The sequence below is a fragment of the Sapajus apella genome, unplaced genomic scaffold (genome assembly GCF_009761245.1).
Source record: "Sapajus apella isolate SASKATOON/1434 unplaced genomic scaffold, GSC_monkey_1.0 scaffold35, whole genome shotgun sequence".
NCBI lineage: Eukaryota > Metazoa > Chordata > Mammalia > Primates > Cebidae > Sapajus > Sapajus apella.
In genome coordinates this window covers 23569336-23588540 of record NW_022436975.1, presented here as the reverse complement: position 1 = coordinate 23588540, position 19205 = coordinate 23569336, and the positions used below count along the sequence as shown (strand labels likewise).

General features: G+C 42.4%; 1 protein-coding gene across 1 annotated transcript; it reads left to right on the top strand.

The window, feature by feature from the left end:
- The first annotated feature begins 276 nt into the window (after positions 1–276).
- On the top strand, positions 277–17834 carry SBSPON (somatomedin B and thrombospondin type 1 domain containing). Its single transcript, XM_032296340.1, has 6 exons — positions 277–349; positions 1436–1648; positions 7789–7854; positions 10641–10731; positions 12533–12709; positions 15914–17834. Exons 1-6 carry the CDS (start codon positions 277–279, stop codon positions 16029–16031), a joined length of 738 nt encoding a protein of 245 aa, XP_032152231.1. The 3' UTR covers positions 16032–17834.
- Positions 17835–19205: the final 1371 nt, after the last annotated feature.

The following is a 19205-nucleotide window of genomic DNA, read 5'->3' as shown; positions in this document are numbered from 1 at the left end:
AAGGGCTAACAAGAGCCAACAAAAGCAGGAAGTGACCTGCTAGTGATTTTCCAAAAGATGTATGCATGGCAGATCCTGGGAATGAACTCTAACATGGCTCATTCTTGCTTCTTTAGGTAGTTGACATGTGATACCCATTGGAATTTAAATGATCAATGAAAGCATGTTTTAAATCAGTATGGAAAGTTTTAAATTACTGGCATGTTTATGTTGTGTGAGACCCTTTTTACATTGGAAGTAGCTGTGTTCTGCCAAATCACATGTCCTCCAAAAACCATGAACCCAGAATTTCAAATCAAGCTTTCAAAGAAGTCAGAGTGCTTTCTTGTGAGAAACTGTGAATTTGAAAGTATGAGGGGGACAGGAAAGTGGGTCATACTTCGTGGAAAAAAATTTGGCACCTAGGTCATGGGCACATCTGTCTTCTGGTTCTTTCCTTTTCTTAATTTCAAGTCCTGAAATAATTCAATTTAAAAACTTACTACAGTCTGAGACACCTTAGAACTTTTAATGAGAAGGTAAATGTGACGCCATATTAATTTTATGGTCATGGTGAGGAAACTGCAGTTTCAAATTACATCTTCAGATTTGGTAAGTAGACTTCAGTATCAAGGAAGGAGAATGGCTTTAGTTGTCCATTGTCGGAATCCTAGGACATACTGCTGGACTCCAGGGAGCAGCCCAGTGCATGGCTGGCTGCTGAGAAACCAGCTGAACCCCACGCTGACCAAATCATGTGGAGGAGCATAGACCAACAGGACAAACAAGACTCCAGGGCCAGGTTCTTGGCCTGACTCTGCCTCTTCGTGTGTCACCGCGAATACTCTTTATCTCTCTGTGCCTTGGTTGCTCATCTCAAAACTCCAGCCCTCATAGTTTATGAGTCTACAAGCCATGGAGAAAGAAAATAAACAGGAGAAGCTTAAAGTATTAGGGGTCCCTATGAATGACCCTAAGCCTTGTTTCTTATGGAAACATATTTGCTGAGAAGAATTGACCTGAGTTGGTGATGGGATTATTGGTGGGTGAAGTACATTTTCCTTTTTATACTTTCTTGTTTGTTTATGTTGTCTACAATGAGAATGTCTTGTTATGATAAAAATGTATGGGTAGGGGCAGATAAAGTTAATACCAAGGAAAAACAAAAGCAAAGATCTGATCTCAGTCTAGGAGTATGAGATATTTCTTGGAAAGCATCCATCTCATCTGCTTGGGTGTGTTTCCCTGGGTCAGACCCATATTTAGGATCCTGGGGTATCCAGCTGCTTCTAAGAGGTACCAGGTTATCAGTTCACCATCAGGGTGGGCAGGTGGAGTCAATGTCAACTGGGACTTGTTGAGACTTTGTGTGCTTCTCTTGATAAATGGCCCAGGGCCAGGTGAAATTTACATGGCGGGAATAGCCTGGCAGTCTGGCGGGATTTACTCAGGTGAGCATTGTGCTGTTTTTCAGCTCGCCCGTGCTTCGTGGGGGAATGGAGCCCCTGGAGTGGTTGTGCAGACCAGTGCAAGCCTACAACCCGTGTGCGGAGGCGCTCGGTGCAGCAGGAGCCTCAGAACGGCGGGGCGCCCTGCCCACCCCTGGAAGAGAGAGCCGGCTGCCTGGAGTACTCCACCCCACAGGGCCAGGACTGCGGGCACTCCTATGGTACTGATGTTTTCATGATTGCTGCCTCTGTTACCTGTGATGACTTTTTGACTACTTCATCCCATAAAAGGCCATCTGCTGTTCAGGGAAAGTTCCATGCACCACAGGGAGTGGGATGTGCCAGGCTGCCCAAAGTAGATAGGAAGCTCAGGAAATGCTTAATAAAGGAATTATGGCCAGCTGTGCAAACGCCTCCGTTTCCCTCACTTCCCTCGGTGTATTTTACAATCCGATGGCCCATTCTCACTGTGCATAGACTCAGCAATGAAATAAATCCCATGCTTGTGGTTTTGAGTGAACTCAGTCAAGCTGGTGATAAAGGACTTTAGATAGGATGGTGACATTTCACACAGAACAGTAAGTGTCCAGGAAGAATAACACTATTTCACCTTCCACTTCAATTCCTGTTTCATTATGCACACTCACATGTGTGAAAATCGTGGAAAAATCACAAAATTCTAAACAATGATAAAATGATTGTTTTATTATTTTATTATTTTTATTATTTTTTTTTCATGATTCCTTTTATCTGCCTCTCCTCTCAAGACTGGATCAGGGCTAATGTGATTTGAAAAGATCAGTCTGGTTTTGGAGTGGCCAATGGAGAGGACCAGAATCGGCTCATTAATGAGCTGAGGATCATACAAGTCTCACAGAGAAATAAATGAAAAAGCTCATGTGTTGATCTGCACTGACTCCAACAGGACAAAACACTGACTTCTCAGGATAGCAAAAACCATATGTGTTTCATGGGAACATGGAAATTTCATGTCAACACGATCCGTATCAAGCCATTTTGTTCCTTCTTTTTTTCCACACACGAATATTTATTGAGCATCTACTTGATGCCAGGCGCTCGGCTGGGTGCTGGGGTCACAATGGTGAGAAAAGTTGGTGTGGAGCCGGCTGTCAGGTGGATCATTGCCTAGTGAGAGGGGTGCAGTCATCAGATAATCTCAGGGAATTAATGGATTACAGCTGCAGTAATTGGTGCACCTGGTAGCAAACAAGTGAGACGTGCATGGAGCTAACAGCAGGTGTAATCAGGTGATTCCCCTTGGTCTTGAGGGAGGAGGAGGAGGGGCTTCCCCAGAGATGGGGCTGAGATATGTATAGCTGCCTAGGCAGGCAGACTGGTGTGGTTAAACTGATGGCCAGGGATAGAGGGTTTGAGGGATTTGAAAGCTGATCAAGGGAAAAGCTATAGCCACAAGAGGCAGTAGCACAGCAGGCTTTCCTGGGCAATGCTTGGACAGGGCTGCACGAGAGGGGACATCCTCACAGCATGAGACTGCCCAGAGACTTATGGTGGGTTAGGGAGGGGGGGCCCAGCTAGGAGGGGAGGAGGGCCCAGCAACTCCTGAGGGAGAGGGAGAGTAGAAAGGGGCTTTAAATGTCAAGGTGAGAACATCTTAAATGTCAAGGTGAGGTCATCCAGTGGCTCATTTGGGAGTCTCTGGGTCAGAGACCTCAGAAGGGCAGCAGCATCTTGGGGGCTGATAACACAAGGCCTATCGGTGGCCAACAGATGCTGGGTATAGTTTCACAGGTGTGCAGGCAGGCAGGCCCTAAGTGGCTAAACATCTGCTTGTTTGGCTATTTAAAAACAGTTCCATGTGTCAAAAAACTGAATTTGGTGCAGCATGTTTTTGAACTAAAGGGTCTTAGCCTGGGGTGAGGAATAAGCATCATTGGCTCATTTATGTAACATGGGGAAGCACAAGGCCCGCTTGAGAGGACAAAGGAAGGTGGGCATGTGGGGCGCACAGAGAACAACCTATTTGGGATTCTGGGCTTTATCTTAGGGGCCATTGGCGTGGTCTTTTCTGCAGGGGAAAAGATCACTCTGGTAGTGGAGGGGCGAATGCAGGGGTCAGAGTGTTGTTAACCCATTGATACGGTGGTCATATTAAGGTCACAGGGAGATCATTCAGTGCTTCAGACTTGGTTGCTCACAGACACAGTCATAGAACAAAACTATACTCAGTCATGCTTTCTGGAGAGACACCACACAAACAGCCCCAGGAGGAAGATGCTGTAGGACGTTATGGATGTTTCTGGTGGTTCTTAAAAGCTAGTACCAACCTATCAGGAAAAGCAGCTGCCTACTCCTGTGCCCGCCTGGCTGCTAGAGGGTTTCTTCAGCACATCAGACTCTTCAATGGGGATCCAGGCTGTCACACTCCCCTTCCTAGCCCTAATCTCTACACCGGGACAATGCAGGAAGTTGTTAGCAACTGTGTCTTAACATCAGCAGGACATATCTGCATCCAACAGCCTCCTTCCCCATTATCATAAAATAAAAGATGTCAGCTTGGGAAGAGAGGAGAAATCTCTACTTGAGGTAGACCTGCTGGCATTTGCAGTCCTGACTTTGGTCCCCAGCATCCCCTCCTGTTGGAGATGTCTTGGTGATGTTTACTCCTGTTACAAACTAGTTGGGGAAGACAGAACCCTTCAACAACCCTGTGTGGTGATTCCTAACCGGTGGTCCTGGACCAGCAGCCTCAGGATCTGGTTCCTCAGCCCCGCCCAGAACCATGGGATCATAATCCCTATGAGCAGGCCCAGCACTCTGCATTCCAGCAAGGCCTGCAGGGGCTCGGATGCTCACTGGAGTTTGAGAGCTGTTGATGTGGCCCCAGTGTGACCAACACCCTGTCATAGCTGGGTCACCTTAGCAGCACTTTCCTGAAGGCAGAAGTTCCCAAAACGCATCCTCTTTCGTTAGAATAGTTGCGCAAAAAAGGGGATTATTAGGAAAATATGGGATAAATCAGACAGTTTTCTCTACCAAAGAAACTTTCAGAGCCTTTGTTATGCAGATCTGCATTTTCATTCTGTAAGAGAGAAAGAGGATTTCCAGTGTTTTCCCACTTAATTTGATTATATGCCCCCTTTTTCCACAGAGCGTCCCACTACAATCATTCATGTGCTGTGGAATGCTCTTTGGAAAATGATGGCTTACTAGAGGAAAACAAGAGGGACTTGAGAGGCAGCCACGTGAACATTCAATTTGGTGGATTCTCCAGGGGTCCCAGGCCCTGTTTCACTCCAGCCACTGTGCATTCACTTATGTCTCTCCACCCCTCCCCTCTCTTCTACTCTCTCCTCTCTCCTTTTTTCTGATGGAGTTTCGCTCTTGTTGCCCAGTGTGGAAGTGCAATGGCACGATCTGGGTTCACCGCAACCTCTGCCTCCTGGGTTCAAGCAATTCTCCTGCCTCAGCCTCCCGAGTAGCTGGGATTACAGGCACGCACCACCACGCCTGGCTAATTTTGTATTGTTAGTAGAGACAGGGTTTCTCCACGTTGGTCAGGCCGGTCTCAAACTCCTGACCTCAGGTGATCCGCCTGCCTTGGTCTCTTGAAGTGCTGGGATTATAGGTATGAGCCACTGCTCCTGTACTTACATGTTTCATTAATTTAACACTCACTGAGCACCTCCTGTGTGTGTCAGCACTGTGCTAGGTTTTAGAGATCTAAACTTGATTAACAAACATATCACAGCTAAACAGAACTCACGGTGGTGAGCTCTGGGATGGAAGGAAACACGGGTTGGTATGGGAGCATGGAGAAGAAGCCCCCACACAACCTGGAGGTTCTTATCCTGCTACATGGTCGCCTACGTCCCTGTTACTGCCTCCCACCCCCACCAGACTTCCTGTTCACAGAGCAGGCACCTTTGTGGGTGGCACACGAATCCCTCACTTTTGCACAGCAAAGAGATTTTATAGATATGATTGGTTCAGCCTTCGTAGCAGCCCTGTGAAGGAGTGTATTCATTTTCTATGGTGGCTGCCACAAATTACCCCAAACTTAGTGGCTCAAAACAACACAGATTTATTATGTTACAGTTCTGAAGGTCAGAATCTGACATGGATTTCCCCGGGAAAAAATGAAGGTGTCAGCTGAGCTGCAGGCCTCTCTGGAGGCTCTAGGAGACACTCCTCTTCCTTGCCTTTTTCACCTTCCAGAGGCCGCCCACATCCTTTCCTCATTTCCACTGTCTCCATCCTCAGAGCCAGCAACACTGCCTTATTTATCTGTGTCTTATTTTCATTGCCACATTTTTTTTTTTTTTGAGACAGAGTCTTGCTCTGTTGCCCAGGCTGGAGTGCAGTGGTGCCATCTCGGCTCACTGTAACCTCTGTCTCCTGGGTTCAAGTGATTCTCCTGCCTCAGCCTCCAGAGTAGCTGGGATTGCAGGCATGCACCACCACACCCGGCTAATTTTTGTATTTTTAGTAAAGACAGGGTTTCACCATGTTGGCCAGGCTCTGACCAACTCTGTCTAAGTCTCCTGTGATTACATTGGGTCCACCTGAATAACCCAGGCTACTCTCATTATTTTAAGGTCAGCTGAGCAGCAACCTTAATTCCACCTGTAACCTTGATTCCTTGTTCCCATGTAATATAACATATTCATAGGTTCTGGGGATCAGGACACGGACATCTTTGGGGGACCACAGTTCTGCTTCCACAGAGAGGTAGGACTGAGTCATTCTCCTTGGTTTATACCTGAGGACATACATTGGAGTTCCGAAAAGTGACAGCTTGTGTGAAGAACTACGGAACTTAAACCTGGATCTTCTGGCTCTAAGTCCTATGGGATTTTCCCACCTCAATATTGTTTTGCCATTAACTGTCATCATTACAGCTAAAATTGTAACTACAGATTCTCCTAAGTAGAAATATAAAGGCCCGTCAAGCCAGTGAAGGAAGCATGATCCCTGAAGCTCTCTTATTAATGATTGAGTAGCTATTTCCTTTCCCTGTTTCATTTAATGCATAACATGATATTTTTATCATAAAAACAAATCTAAAAAGCTGCCTTACTGAATATGTTACACATCATTGACAATTGTTTATATATGTGTGTTTTCCTCCTAAAAGGAGATCAATGTGCATTATTATAAGCCATATGCTTCTAGGTAAATATTATTTGTCAATTTTTCATTTTACTCTCTTCTGCGCTATATCTACAGACCAGTGATCCCATGCCTGCTTTGGTGACACCCCGTTGTGTCAGAGGGCGTTACGAAATTCTCAAAGCAAATTTAATTTACTTTCATGTTCAAAGTAAGTATATGCAGTGCCCAGCTTTTAGAAGTGGAAGTTGTTGCAAAACCAAACAATGGTAGGCCAATAGAACGCCAGAAACGTTGGCAGATCGCCTGTGAACAAAGAATATATTGCATTTGAATACTGTTGCCAGGAAGGAGAACTTAGATTTATTGGGGGCCTCTGTCCCAGGGATGCCGGGTCACATGCCTCCGCACATTAGCAGAAGTGGGGCAGGAGGCACAAACAATTTCTAAGCTATTTCGTTACTGAAGTGATGAAAATTGAATTTGGGGGGGTGTATTAAAAAGTGGTGCTGGTTCAGGGACCTCCAGGCAGTCTGGCTCCTGTGAGGAGAGGGATCTTGGCAATAGAATGTGCCACCAAACAAGCCCAAGGCCTGAGTACCTGGCTTGCTCTTAGGATGCGCCCTAATCCCAAGAGCATGGAACTGAGCTTGATAGAAAGTCTTAAAAAAAATGATGGGCCAAGCTCAGTGGCACATGCCTGTGATCCTAGCACTTTGGGAGGCTGAGGCAGAAGGATTGCTTGGGTCCCAGAAGACCAGCCTGGGTGGCAGATCGAGACCCCATCTCTATCACAAACAGAAAAAAAAAAGGAAAAAGGAAAACAAAAATGAAAACCCTCAAGTGCCCCTAAGAACATAGCTTCTGTGCTGGGTCCTTGCTTAGTCACTTACCATTTCTTTTCCTTTCATTTAGCCTCTGTGAGCCTTAGTTTTCTGATGTATGAAATTGGTATAACACATTTTTATTAAGGTTGGTAACGTATGTTGTGAAATTACTTTGTAAGTGAGCAGGCTACACACATACCAGGGGCCATGGTACCAAGGGGGTGACCCTGCACCCACTGTGTGCCCTTCCTGGTCCCCCACCTCTCTCATGGCCTGAGGGCACTCCAGGTACAAGGTGCTAAAAGTGTCTCTTTTGCTTTCTTAAATCTGACTTCACATAGAGCATAGTGATTAGCGACAGAAAGGGAATATAAAGCCGAATTGAAATAATTCATAGGAAAGATGCATACAGCACTGGAACTTTGTCATCTGTGTTATTATAGAGGCGGTGGAGTGCCACCCTGGGGAGTTTGATTTCGGGACATTGCCTGGCTGTGCTATATTTAGATGTGAGCCTTAAACACATTTCTTAATCTCTCTGTGCCACAATTTTCTCATCTGTGAAATGAAGATATAATAGGAACTATCTCAAGAGGCTTGTGAGAATTAAATGAATTAATACATGAAAAGTAACTTAGAGTTGTCCTTGGAAGCTTAGACGTGCATAATTGTTGGCTTTTGTTTTGCTTGTTTATTTTTTCCTTCTAACCACTATACTAACGAGGATGGCTTTTGTTATTATTATAGAACCTTTTCCAAGAATTTTGTATCAGAAACTAGAGTCATATATTTATGTTTTTTCTCTACTTCATAATCTTTTTCTGAGCTATAAATTAAATACCTTGCCTTTAAACTTTTGTAATGATAAATGCAATACAACTTAGAATACATACATATTTGAGCTAAAGAATCCCGAAAAAATTATAGACTGACTTGTGTAGTGCTGCATGAATTTAGCAGTAAGTTTATTCTTCACTTAGTGAAGAAATACATACATGTGTCTGAAGAACAGAAGTGAAAATATATGGAAGAACTAAAATCCTTCAGATGTTTGTGTTTCTGATAATTAGGTCTGAGAGAAGCCGAGAGGGATCCTGATATACACGCACTCACGTGTTCTTTCTAATTCTGTCTGGAGATCTCAGAAATGCAAAAGCTTTGGTCACATTTAGAAAACAAACACATCAGTGCAGCAAAAAAGAGCCACATGAACTAGGACTCTAGAGTTCAGCCTAGATGTGGATAATTTTCAAACTGGAGAGATTAGGCACCAAACCACATGAGATAAGAACTCTTGCAGCTCCTGGGAGCAAGTGACTACCTGGTATTAGGTAGCTGCTCTTGTCTTTTTTTTTTTTTTTTTTGAGACAGTCTTGCTCTGTCACCCAGGCTGGGGTGCAGTGGTGCAATCTTGGCTGATTGCAGCCCCCGCCTCCTGGATTCAAGCAATTCTCCCAGCTTCCTGAGTAGATGGGTCTACGGCTGAATGCCACCATGTCTGGCTAATTTTTGTATAATTTTTAGTAGAGACAGCATTTCACCATGTTGGCCAGGCTGGTCTTGATCTCCTGGCCTCAAGTGATCCGCACGCCTCAGCCTCCCAAAGCTCTGGGATTACAGGCACGAGCCACTGTGCCCAGGCTCTTGTCTTAAACTCCCTAGTAATATAAAAATAACTCCTCATTAAGAAAATCTTAAAAAGAATTAAGGCTTGTCATCTTGATACAGAAAAGAGTCAGGTAAAATGAACACGTAGGCTTGAAGCATCTATTTTGCAACCGGTACCCTCACATTGTTGAGCTTATGTTGATGATGACTTTGGTATCTCACAAGTTGATATCAGCTTATATCTACCCTTCCTGGAATTGCCCAGTTTCTGAAACGAAGGTAGGAAGGGCTGTCGAGCCATCTTGGCTGCTAGGCTCAGTACAGGAACAGAAGACTATAGGAAAGCAGGGCCTGTGTGTCTTGGCTGCAAGCCCATGATTTCTTTCATTCACTCACTGGCCCATTCATTCCTTGCACAAGTATTGAGTGTGTAAATGTATGAAGCTATAGTGATAGCAAAACCCTGCCTTCCTCAAGATGACAACAGAGTTGATCCAGGAGACTAGAACCTGTAGGTGTTATTATAGCAAAAAACGCCTCCCTAGACTTGGTGATGAGGTAGGGAGGAGACACGCAAACACAGTAGAGTTAAAGTGAGCAGAGGCAGGAGGAAGGATTTCTGGCACATTTTTTTTTTTCTCTGACCCAGAGCATCAGAGTTGGAGTAGGGTTGTGGGGAGGAAGAGGGAAAAAAAGGGGACCACTGAAGACTTCCTTTCCCTGAGCTGGTGTGAGGATGATGCTGTGCAGGCTGGTACTGGGCAGCTACATTGGTACTATGTGGTGGGCAGAGCTTCCATGAACTTTTCCTGCTGTGGTTACCTGGGTTTGGGAAAGACTCACCTTCTTTCCTACTCTGATTTTTCTGCCTTTTTTCTTTTTTTGAGACGGTGTTTCACTCTTTTGCCTAGGCTGGATTGCAAGGGCGCAAACTCAGCTCATTGCAATCTCTGCCTCCCTGGTTCAAGCAATTCTCCTGCCTCAGACTCCCAAGTAGCTGGTATTATGGGTGCTTGCCACCATGCCCAGCTAATTTTTGTATTTTTAGTAGAGACGGGGTTTCACCATGTTGGCCAGGCTGATCTTAAACTTGTGGCCTCAGGTGATCCACCTGCCATGGCGTCCCAAAGTGCTGGGATTACAGGCATGAGCCACTGCGCCTGGCTGCTTTATTCCTTTCTCATTTTCCCCCCCTTGGTTGTCTGTTTTCTCTCCTTCTATCCCCTTTTACTCTCTTTTGTCTTTTCTCTCTCTTTTCTTCTTTCTTTGCTTCCTTTCTATTATTTTACTACCTTTTCTTTCCCTTTCTTTCTCCATTTCTCTTTCTTTCATTTTTAAAAACCTCCTCTTCTCCTCATCTTTAATCTCACTTTTTCCCTAATTCTCCTCACCCCCAACTCTTTTATTTCCTTCTGGTTTTTCCTCCAGGCCTTTCTCTTTCCTCTCACAGTTTTATTGCTGCAGACAAATGTGCTTGTCGAAGGCCTGCCGGTCCCCTTCCTACCCATCTGTGTGCACACACATCTTTATCGAATTTGTAACTTAGCCTCATTTCACACCTTGATGCTGGACCCCAGCCCTGTGAATTTAGAAATGGGGACCTTTAGACAGGTACAAAACCAAGGCTGGGAAACAATGCTCTGAGTACTTTGGCTCCCTGTATTCAACAGAATTCTCCCTTTTCCAGTTCCTGCCTTTATAACTACCTCTGCATTCAACAAGGAGAGAACACGACAAGCTGTGTCTCCACGCTGGTCTACACACACAGAGGATGCCGGGTAAATTCGTGTGTGTGTTTTTTTTTTTTAATCACGTTTTTCCAATTGTATAGTCAAGTCCGTGCAAGAGAGTCAACTTGGTTTATGTTTTCTTCTGTTACTTTCTCTTTGACTTCAGCTAAAATATGACTCTTCATCAGAGTTGGGGAAATACTTGCCCCCTCCTGATTTTTGTGGGGCTATAAAGATGTATCTACCTCTCAGGTCCAATCTCCAACAAGAAACAAACTATATACAGACAAGATTATGTTACGATCTTATTTTATCAATCATACGAAGGATGCTTCTCTTACAGTCTTTATGGACCTTAGACTTCAGCACCACCTCTGTTTGGTAAATTTGAAAGTGACACACACTTCAACTCAGAGGCTTCTTACGGAAACCTATTGGCACAGGCTGGAAGTACCTTCATGCTCAGCTGAAGTCCATTCTTCTGCTATCAGATAAGGACTGCCAGACAGCTGCACACTCAGGTCCTCACACTGCCCTCACTAGCATAACACCTTGGACAACTTGTTCCACCTCAGTTTTTTCTTCCTAAAAAATGAGACTGGTAATAACCTACCACATGAGGTTGGTCTGTGCATTTAATGAGAACATAGCATTGAAGAGATGCCTGAGGCTGGGCCTGGTGACTCACACCTGTAATCCCAGTGCTTTGGGAGGCTGAGGCAGGAGGATTGCTTGAGCCCAGGAGTTTGAGACCAGCCAGAGCAACATAGTGAGAAACCCATCTCTAAGAAAAATAAATAATAATAACAAAAAGAGCTGTCTGGGCTTAGCTGTCTGAAATTGATTGAAGCCACATTGTAGAATTTCTTACCCCAATAACTGAAGGTACATGTTACCTTTCGTGACTAATTAACTGTACCTATCATTGTTAAAGATCTTTAAAGCAGATTCTTCAAACACTTCCCATTTAACCCATTGCAACTCACAATTTTGTGGGTAAGAAATTAGACCATGGAACTGAAAATGCAACAAGTTTCTGCTACAATACTCAGAGTTTTTACTATGTCCTGTTTCCTTAAAGAATTGGAAAGCTGCGTTGAAGTACAGATTTCTAAAATATTCCTCACGTCTGGATGCTCCCCTGTAGCTTTCAGTGTCTAGTCACATGTAATGTTAGAGTTTTCCACAGCTCAATTTAAGGTGACGCTAACTTCTGTCAGAAAAGTATGTCTCAGCTTCCCACTTCTGCTTTCACCTGTGATGCCCAATGTAACTGTGATGATTGACTTCAAGTCAAAGCGCATCATCGTTACTCCAGACCGTGCAAATGAGGTGGGTGGAGAGGGTGGGGAAGATCCTGGGTACTTTTGTGGGGCAGAACAGCAGAGGTGCTCGCGTGGGTGTCAAGGGCTAGCCCTCCTGGGCTCATGTTTTAGGGTTCTTGGGCTCAAGCAACTGCTTGTTCAATTTATAGAATTCCTTAAGGTTAGCAAAATTACCAAGGGATGGGTTTCTACAAAAACCTGGACTTCTGGGCACAATTTAGTAATCTGATTAGACAGGATACAGGAGATCCAAGCTTCTGCACATTTATACTGCCCAGAGAGCTCAATGGTGGACTGAAAAATGGCACAAAGGTTCTCTGTGTTTGTCAGTAGTATTTCACCATGGCTCAGGGAATGACAAACCCTAAAGGTATTCTGTAATTGACACATAACTTGTGAAGATACTCTCACTACCTGCTCCAGTTGGCCAAATGCCCTTAGAGGTGACAGGCTTCCTAAGGCTTTCTACAGCGTTAGGCCACTGCTCATTACAGCAAGTGTCATTGTTACTTCTTTTGCTCTAGATACTGTATGGAGTTTAAGACAGAGTCCTTGACCCCTCATTGTGCTCTGGAAAACCGGCCCCTGACAAGATGGATGCAGTATCTCCGAGAGGGATACACGGTGTGTGTGGATTGTCAGCCTCCAGCTATGAACTCTGTGAGCCTCCGTTGTTCTGGAGATGGCCTGGACTCTGATGGGTAAGGAGAAAAATTAACTGAAGTACTTTTCTTGTCACTCATTCTGAGACATCTGTCCTCTCCATGTCCGGAACAGTGGACCAATATGCAACATATCAAGGCATGATTTAGGAAGTCAAAACAGTAGGTGGGGAGGACCATCCTTCTGGCACTGCCAAGCGCCAGGGCTCCAGTTCCCACTATGGAACCCAGGGGCCCTATACACTGGCAGAGAACATGGGTTCATTTGGATATTGGGGGCTGGGAGTGGCGGCTCATGCCTGTAATCCCAGCACTTTGGGAGGCTGAGGCAGGTGGATTGCTTGAGCTCAGGAGTTCAAAACCAGCCTAAGCAACAGGGTGAAACTCCATCTCTACAAAAAATACAAAAATTAGCCAGGCATGGTGACACATGCCTGTAGTCTTAGGTACTGGGGAGGCTGAGGCAGGAGGATCACTTGAGCCCAGGAGGCAGAGGTTACAGTGATCCGAGATCCCACCACGGCACTATGGCATGGGTGACAGAGCCAGACCCTCTCTCCAGAAAAAAAAAGGGATATTGGAGTTCAGAGACAGTCCCAAATGATCACCAAAAACCTGATCACCCAAAGTGGTGTTCTAAAGATCACTAGAATCAGAATCTCGTGATTCTGAACCTCATTTCCAGCTAACTGAATCAGACTCTTTGGAGATGGATTTTTCTTTTTTTTTTTTTAGATGGAGTCTCGCTGTCGCCCAGGCAGGAGTGCAGTGGCGGTGGGTCTTTAATAATGTCTTAGGTCAGGAGCCAGAAAACTTTTTCTGCAAGGGGCCAGAACATAGATATTTTTGGCTTTTCAGGCTGTGTGGTCTCTGTGACAACTTCTCAACTCTCATTTTGTAGCAGGAAAATAGCCACACACATGCAAACCTTGGCTTTGTTCTAACAAAACTATGGACTCTAAAATTAGAATTTCATGTAATTTTCTTGTGTCATTAAATACCATCATTGTTTTGATTTTAAGACTTTAAAACATAGAAATTAGTCTTAACTCGCAAAGAAGGGGAAGGCTGGCTTTGGCCTCTACAGGGTCCTAGTTTGGGGACTCCTGCCCAGGTAATTCATCCCCACAGTGAAGTTTCAGAACTGTTGCTGAATGGGGCTTCTTTATAAAACCCTGGCTGAGACAGCGGTGGGCTCATCTCTACAGTGTAATAATCTTATATGCATCTATAGATTTCTCTGAAAGAATTGACTCCAAAAACATTTTACCACCATGCACATGTATCCCAGTTCTGCATTTATTTAGTGTTTAAAGTTGATAACAGTATTCAAAACTAAAAGCAGAGTCAACTTCGTGATGAGCAACTATTGGGCAAAGACTCTTTTAGGTCACACATTGATTCTGGTTTTCAGTATGTCAGGTGGAACTGGTAGAAATACAGATTAAAAAGTAAAATATGGGCCTTTCCAGTCAATTATTATTCCTGTAGAATGTTTTCATATTTAATAACTTGAATTTATGTTTATTAGTCACTAGTGCCTTGTGGCCTCCATTGAGCATACCATATGAACAATAAAGTGGGTAAGGAATTTATATCAAATAGAAAATATTTACATAATATTTTCTGAATACCTCATCCATGTTTTGATTTTAAATGAATTTATAATTTAATTTGTATCCATAAAGTATTTAAACCCTGGCTGAGGTAGGAGTGACCTTAAAAATAATAATTTTAATAATCTGGCTTTGCTCTTTTCAGTTCCCTTGTTTTTTTTTTTAATCATAAAATCAAAGAGTTGGAAAGCATTAAAAGAGATCATTTGGTTCAGACCCCCAATTAAAATATACATGGAACTGTCAGTCATTTTCCTTTATGCAGCACTTGTACTCAGATAGAGGGGAAAAGCAAATACAGTAACCACAAGCTACTCTCTCAACATGAAGGTGTCCTAAAGTAGCGATTAATTAAAACTTGCTTTGAGGCCGGGCGCGGTGGCTCACGCCTGTAATCCCAGCACTTTGGGAGGCCGAGGCGGTTGGATCACGAGGTCAAGAGATCGAGACCATCCTTAGTGAAACCCCGTCTCTACTAAAAATACAAAAAAATTCACTGGGCATGGTGGCGCGTGCCTGTAATCCAGGCTACTTAGGAGGCTGAGGCAGGAGAATTGCCTGAACCCAGGAGGCGGAGGTTGCGGTGAGCCGAGACCACGCCATTACACTCCAGCCTGGGTAACAAGAGCGAAACTCTGTCTCAAAAACAAAACAAAAACAAAAACAAAAACAAAAAAACTTGCTTTGACAGAAACTAAAGAAGGGAAACTTTGTTTGTGATCATTAAAAAAAAAAAAAAAATTGAGGAACTGGGTGTGGTGGGTCACGTCTCTAATCCCAGCATAAGCCAGGAGACCCAGGCAGGAGGATAACCTTGGACCCAGGAGTTTGAGACCAGCTGGGTAACGTAGTGAAACTCCATCTCTACAAATAATTTTTCTTTATAAAAGTTAGCCAGACGTGGTGGCATGCACCTGTGGACCCAGCCATCTGGGAGGCTGGGGTGGAAAAATCACTTGAGGCCAAAAGTTCAAGGCTGCAGTGAGCCATGACCATGCCACTGCACTACAGCCTAAATCGCAGAGGGAAAGAAAGAAAAGAAAAAAAGAACGAAGGAAGGAAGGAAGGAGGGAAAGAAATGTGATAACACAGAGTTTTCAAGTGCATTACAATTTTTTTTTTGAGACAGGGTTTCACTCTGTCACCCAGGCTGAAGTGCAGAGGTGAGATCATGACTCACTGTAGCCTCCAACTCCTGGGTTCAAGCAATCCTCCTACCCCAGCCTCCCAAGACCATAGGTGGGTGCCACCATGTCTGGCTAATTAAAAATAATTTTTTGATAAATTAGCTGGGCATGGTGGTGCATGCCTTTAATCCCAGCTACTCAGGAGGCTGAGGCAGGAGGATTGCCTGAACCCAGGAGGCGGAGGTTGCGGTGAGCTGAGATCGTACCATTGCACTCCAGCCTGGGTAACATGAGTGAAACCCCATATCAAAAAAAAAAAAAAAAAAATAATAATAATAATTTTTTGTTTTGTATAGATGGGGTCTCACTATTTTTGTTTTGTATAAATGGGGTTAAATTAAAAAATTTTAATTTTTTTAAATTCAAGTTTTAATTCTGTAAATTAGACTTTTCCTTGGTATGCTTTTAGTGTAACTAACATTTTCAAAATATCATTTCAGAAATCAGACTCTCCATTGGCAAGCAATTGGTAATCCTCGATGTCAAGGAACTTGGAAAAAAGTTCGGCGAGTAGACCAGTGTTCTTGTCCAGCTGTTCACAGTTTTATTTTTATATAGATGGTGATGTAAATATTTCCAAATGCATTTGTAAACGTGCTAAATACTCTCAAGTCATGTTCAATGCTTCCTAAACCTTCAATTTTGGCCAAAGTCCCTGAACACATCATTGCCACACTCCGAAGCAGAGAAAGAAAATTTAGGGGTCAGTTCTCAGGGAACACAGGTCCTCTATTTTTATTTTAACTAAGTTGGAAGACCCATTCAAAAAGCTCCTGTGGTTTTATGTTCTTGACCTTTCATCTGGAGTCCTCTGATTCAGCAGGTGGCCGGTGGGACACAGAATACATGTCTGTTTGCTAAAGTAAAATTACTGCAACTCAGTCCAATTATTGGTGATGGAAATGTCATTTAAGGGGAGCTATGTTTTGAATCTTGCAGTCTTTTTATTTTATAATCTTTTAAAAGCTTCTCACCTTAAAAAATGTATACAGATATGTACACTCTGACACATATATTTCCATACATTTATTATTCCATAAATTCTGCAATAATTTCAAGCAAATTATCACAAATGATTTTTCCACAGGACAAATAATTTAAAATTTTAGTAAGCATTCTGTAATGAAAAACCAACTATACTAAAAACATTTTTTGAAGAAAAAATTTTTTTTTGGTTAAGTGAAAGGATCAAATGCTTATTCTAGGTCAAGGAGTTCTTTCAAATGTTATAATTTTCATGAAGAGAAATGCTGGCACCAATGAATGAAACAATTGCTTTCATTTCGAAAATTCTACTACATTTGTATCTAAGATTATTTCCAAGGCTTAAAGCCTTAAGCTGAATAACATAATCTTTCAGAGTCCAACTTCAAGTTTAGTTGACTTAAGCTCACTCTTTTTTTCCTATCACGTGCATTTTCTGATGTTTGGAGTGGATGGTATGTGGATTATGGAAGGCATAGACTTCATTACAGATGCTATGATCTCACACACACAAGTTAATATTAGTCTCCCTATTTTATGACTGGAAAATCAATGAACTAGAGGCAAAATGGCATGTTTAAGGACCTGAGGTGACAAACCATTCTGTAGTCAGCCACAGAGCCAAATTTAGACTTCTCATCCAGGACTCCATGAAAAGCCTGATTTTGCCAAACACTGTGTTGGAAAAGCTAAGCCCCTTTCATTTTTGAAGTAAATTTTAAATTCAGGATATTTAGAGAATTGAGTCTTGCGATGTAAACTATATGAAATGCCTTTGGTTTCAATTAAATAATATTTACTAACAAATGATTTACTAAAATACATATTTCTTGGTCCTTATCATGTAATGACAGACTGACAACAGCAATAGGGATGGGAATTTCCCCAATAATTAATAACACCGAGAGTAGCAATATTTCTGACTATATTTTCATTTAATTGTCAAAGTTGTTTTTGTGGAAAGTTAAATTATTCGGAAATTAATAATAAAATATGTGAGTCTCATCAAGGCTGGAAACTTCAAGTCAGTATTAACCTTTTCATACTATTTCTAACATTTATAAAGCTAGATTTTTGAAGCTATGTCTGGGTAATTTCCAATGTTACTTAAAATTTTTATACCAGTAAATAAATGTTTTGTTCACATTTATAAAAGCTCTATACTTATTTGACTAGAAAATAACCCAAATTTTCTGGACTAGTCAGAGAATGATAAAATTTCACCAAAAACAAAACAAAAAATCCTTCAGAATGGATAGGTATGGGTACAATGACTACTAACAGCAATAAAGCTATGATGCATTTATGGTTCCAATGTGTTGTAATATTTAACATAATTGAATTGTATAAAATAAAATTTTCACCTTATGCATTTAATTTTTGGTGGATGACCAGTAATTGCTTTCTTATTGAGGTTTTTTTTAAATTTCTATTCTTGAGAAAATTTTATGGGCTAGAGGAGTTAAATGTTAACTAACAGTTTTGAAAGGCTTGTTATTAATTTCAGCAAAGCTCAAGGGAAATACTTCAGAATTGAAACATGTAGTCCAAGTGATGAACAAAAAACCAAAAGTTTTTATTTTCAAAGTTAAAAATCAAAGCATATAAGACTTCTTGGCATTCTTTTTTAATGAGTACCTTAGTCTTAGAGCTGTATCCCCAGGTATTCCACAAAGATTTACGAACTCTAGAATCCCTTAATAGACTGATTTTCAAAAGTGCATGTGGAAAAGAATTTGAACAAAAATAAATACAGCCACCAAGAAAGAAGGGGAAAGAAGCTAGGGATAATGGCTTTTTTTGAAAAGAAAAGAAAAATAAGCGAAGGAAAAAAAAGAGTAGAAAAAGGACTAAGGTGAACTGTAATCACAGTACTCTTTTTAAAGTCTTGCTTCGGTTTTTATTTGAGAATGTTACAATTAAGCATAAACCACAACAGTAATAAAGTGTTTGGTTCTCATCTGGCATAAAAATTTCAGTTAACTATCTTTTCTAGATATGCAAAAAAATGATGTTAATAAAACTGGTTCCTGCCCTCTAAGAATATTCTAGTGAAGGTTCATACAAACAACCACAGGTTGGCTTACAAAGCAAAGACCTGGGCCTTCTGAGATCCAAGCAATCAGACGAAGAGCACCGTGAGGGAGAAGGTCACACTCTAGGTCAGGGAGACAGACACATGTTTACCCTCTCTCCTTCCTCAAATCCCACTCAAGTGACAGGATTCACAGAAGAGAATAAGTCCATAGCAGATGAGAAGTGGGGTGGGCAGAATCAGCCCACAGATTTTGAATTATTTTTTTGAAGATTGAAAGCAAATAAGAATATACTGATAGATGAACCAGAATAAAGAGGCCATACCCTTTAACACAGTTACAGAAGCTAGAATCAGAGGTGAGAGCCATTCTTGGTGGTGGTGGGGGGGGGGTTCCCACCAAGCACCAAATGATGAATAAAAAGACTCTCACTCCTAGAGACAGATTTGTGAAATTGAAAATGAAGGATAAGGAAAAGACCATAAAACCTTCCAGAAAGAGAACAACATATTACCAGTAAAGGAACAGGAGGCCACATGAAGACAGTACTTTTCTCATCAGCATCAGTGCATGCTTAAAGCCTAACAGAAGAAAGCCTCTAAGCTCTGAGGGAAAATGAATGTGAAACTAACATTCAATAGCAGGCATCACTAATAAAGTGTAAAAGCAACATACAGACTTTTAGAGGCACAAGGATCGGAAGCTTTATTAA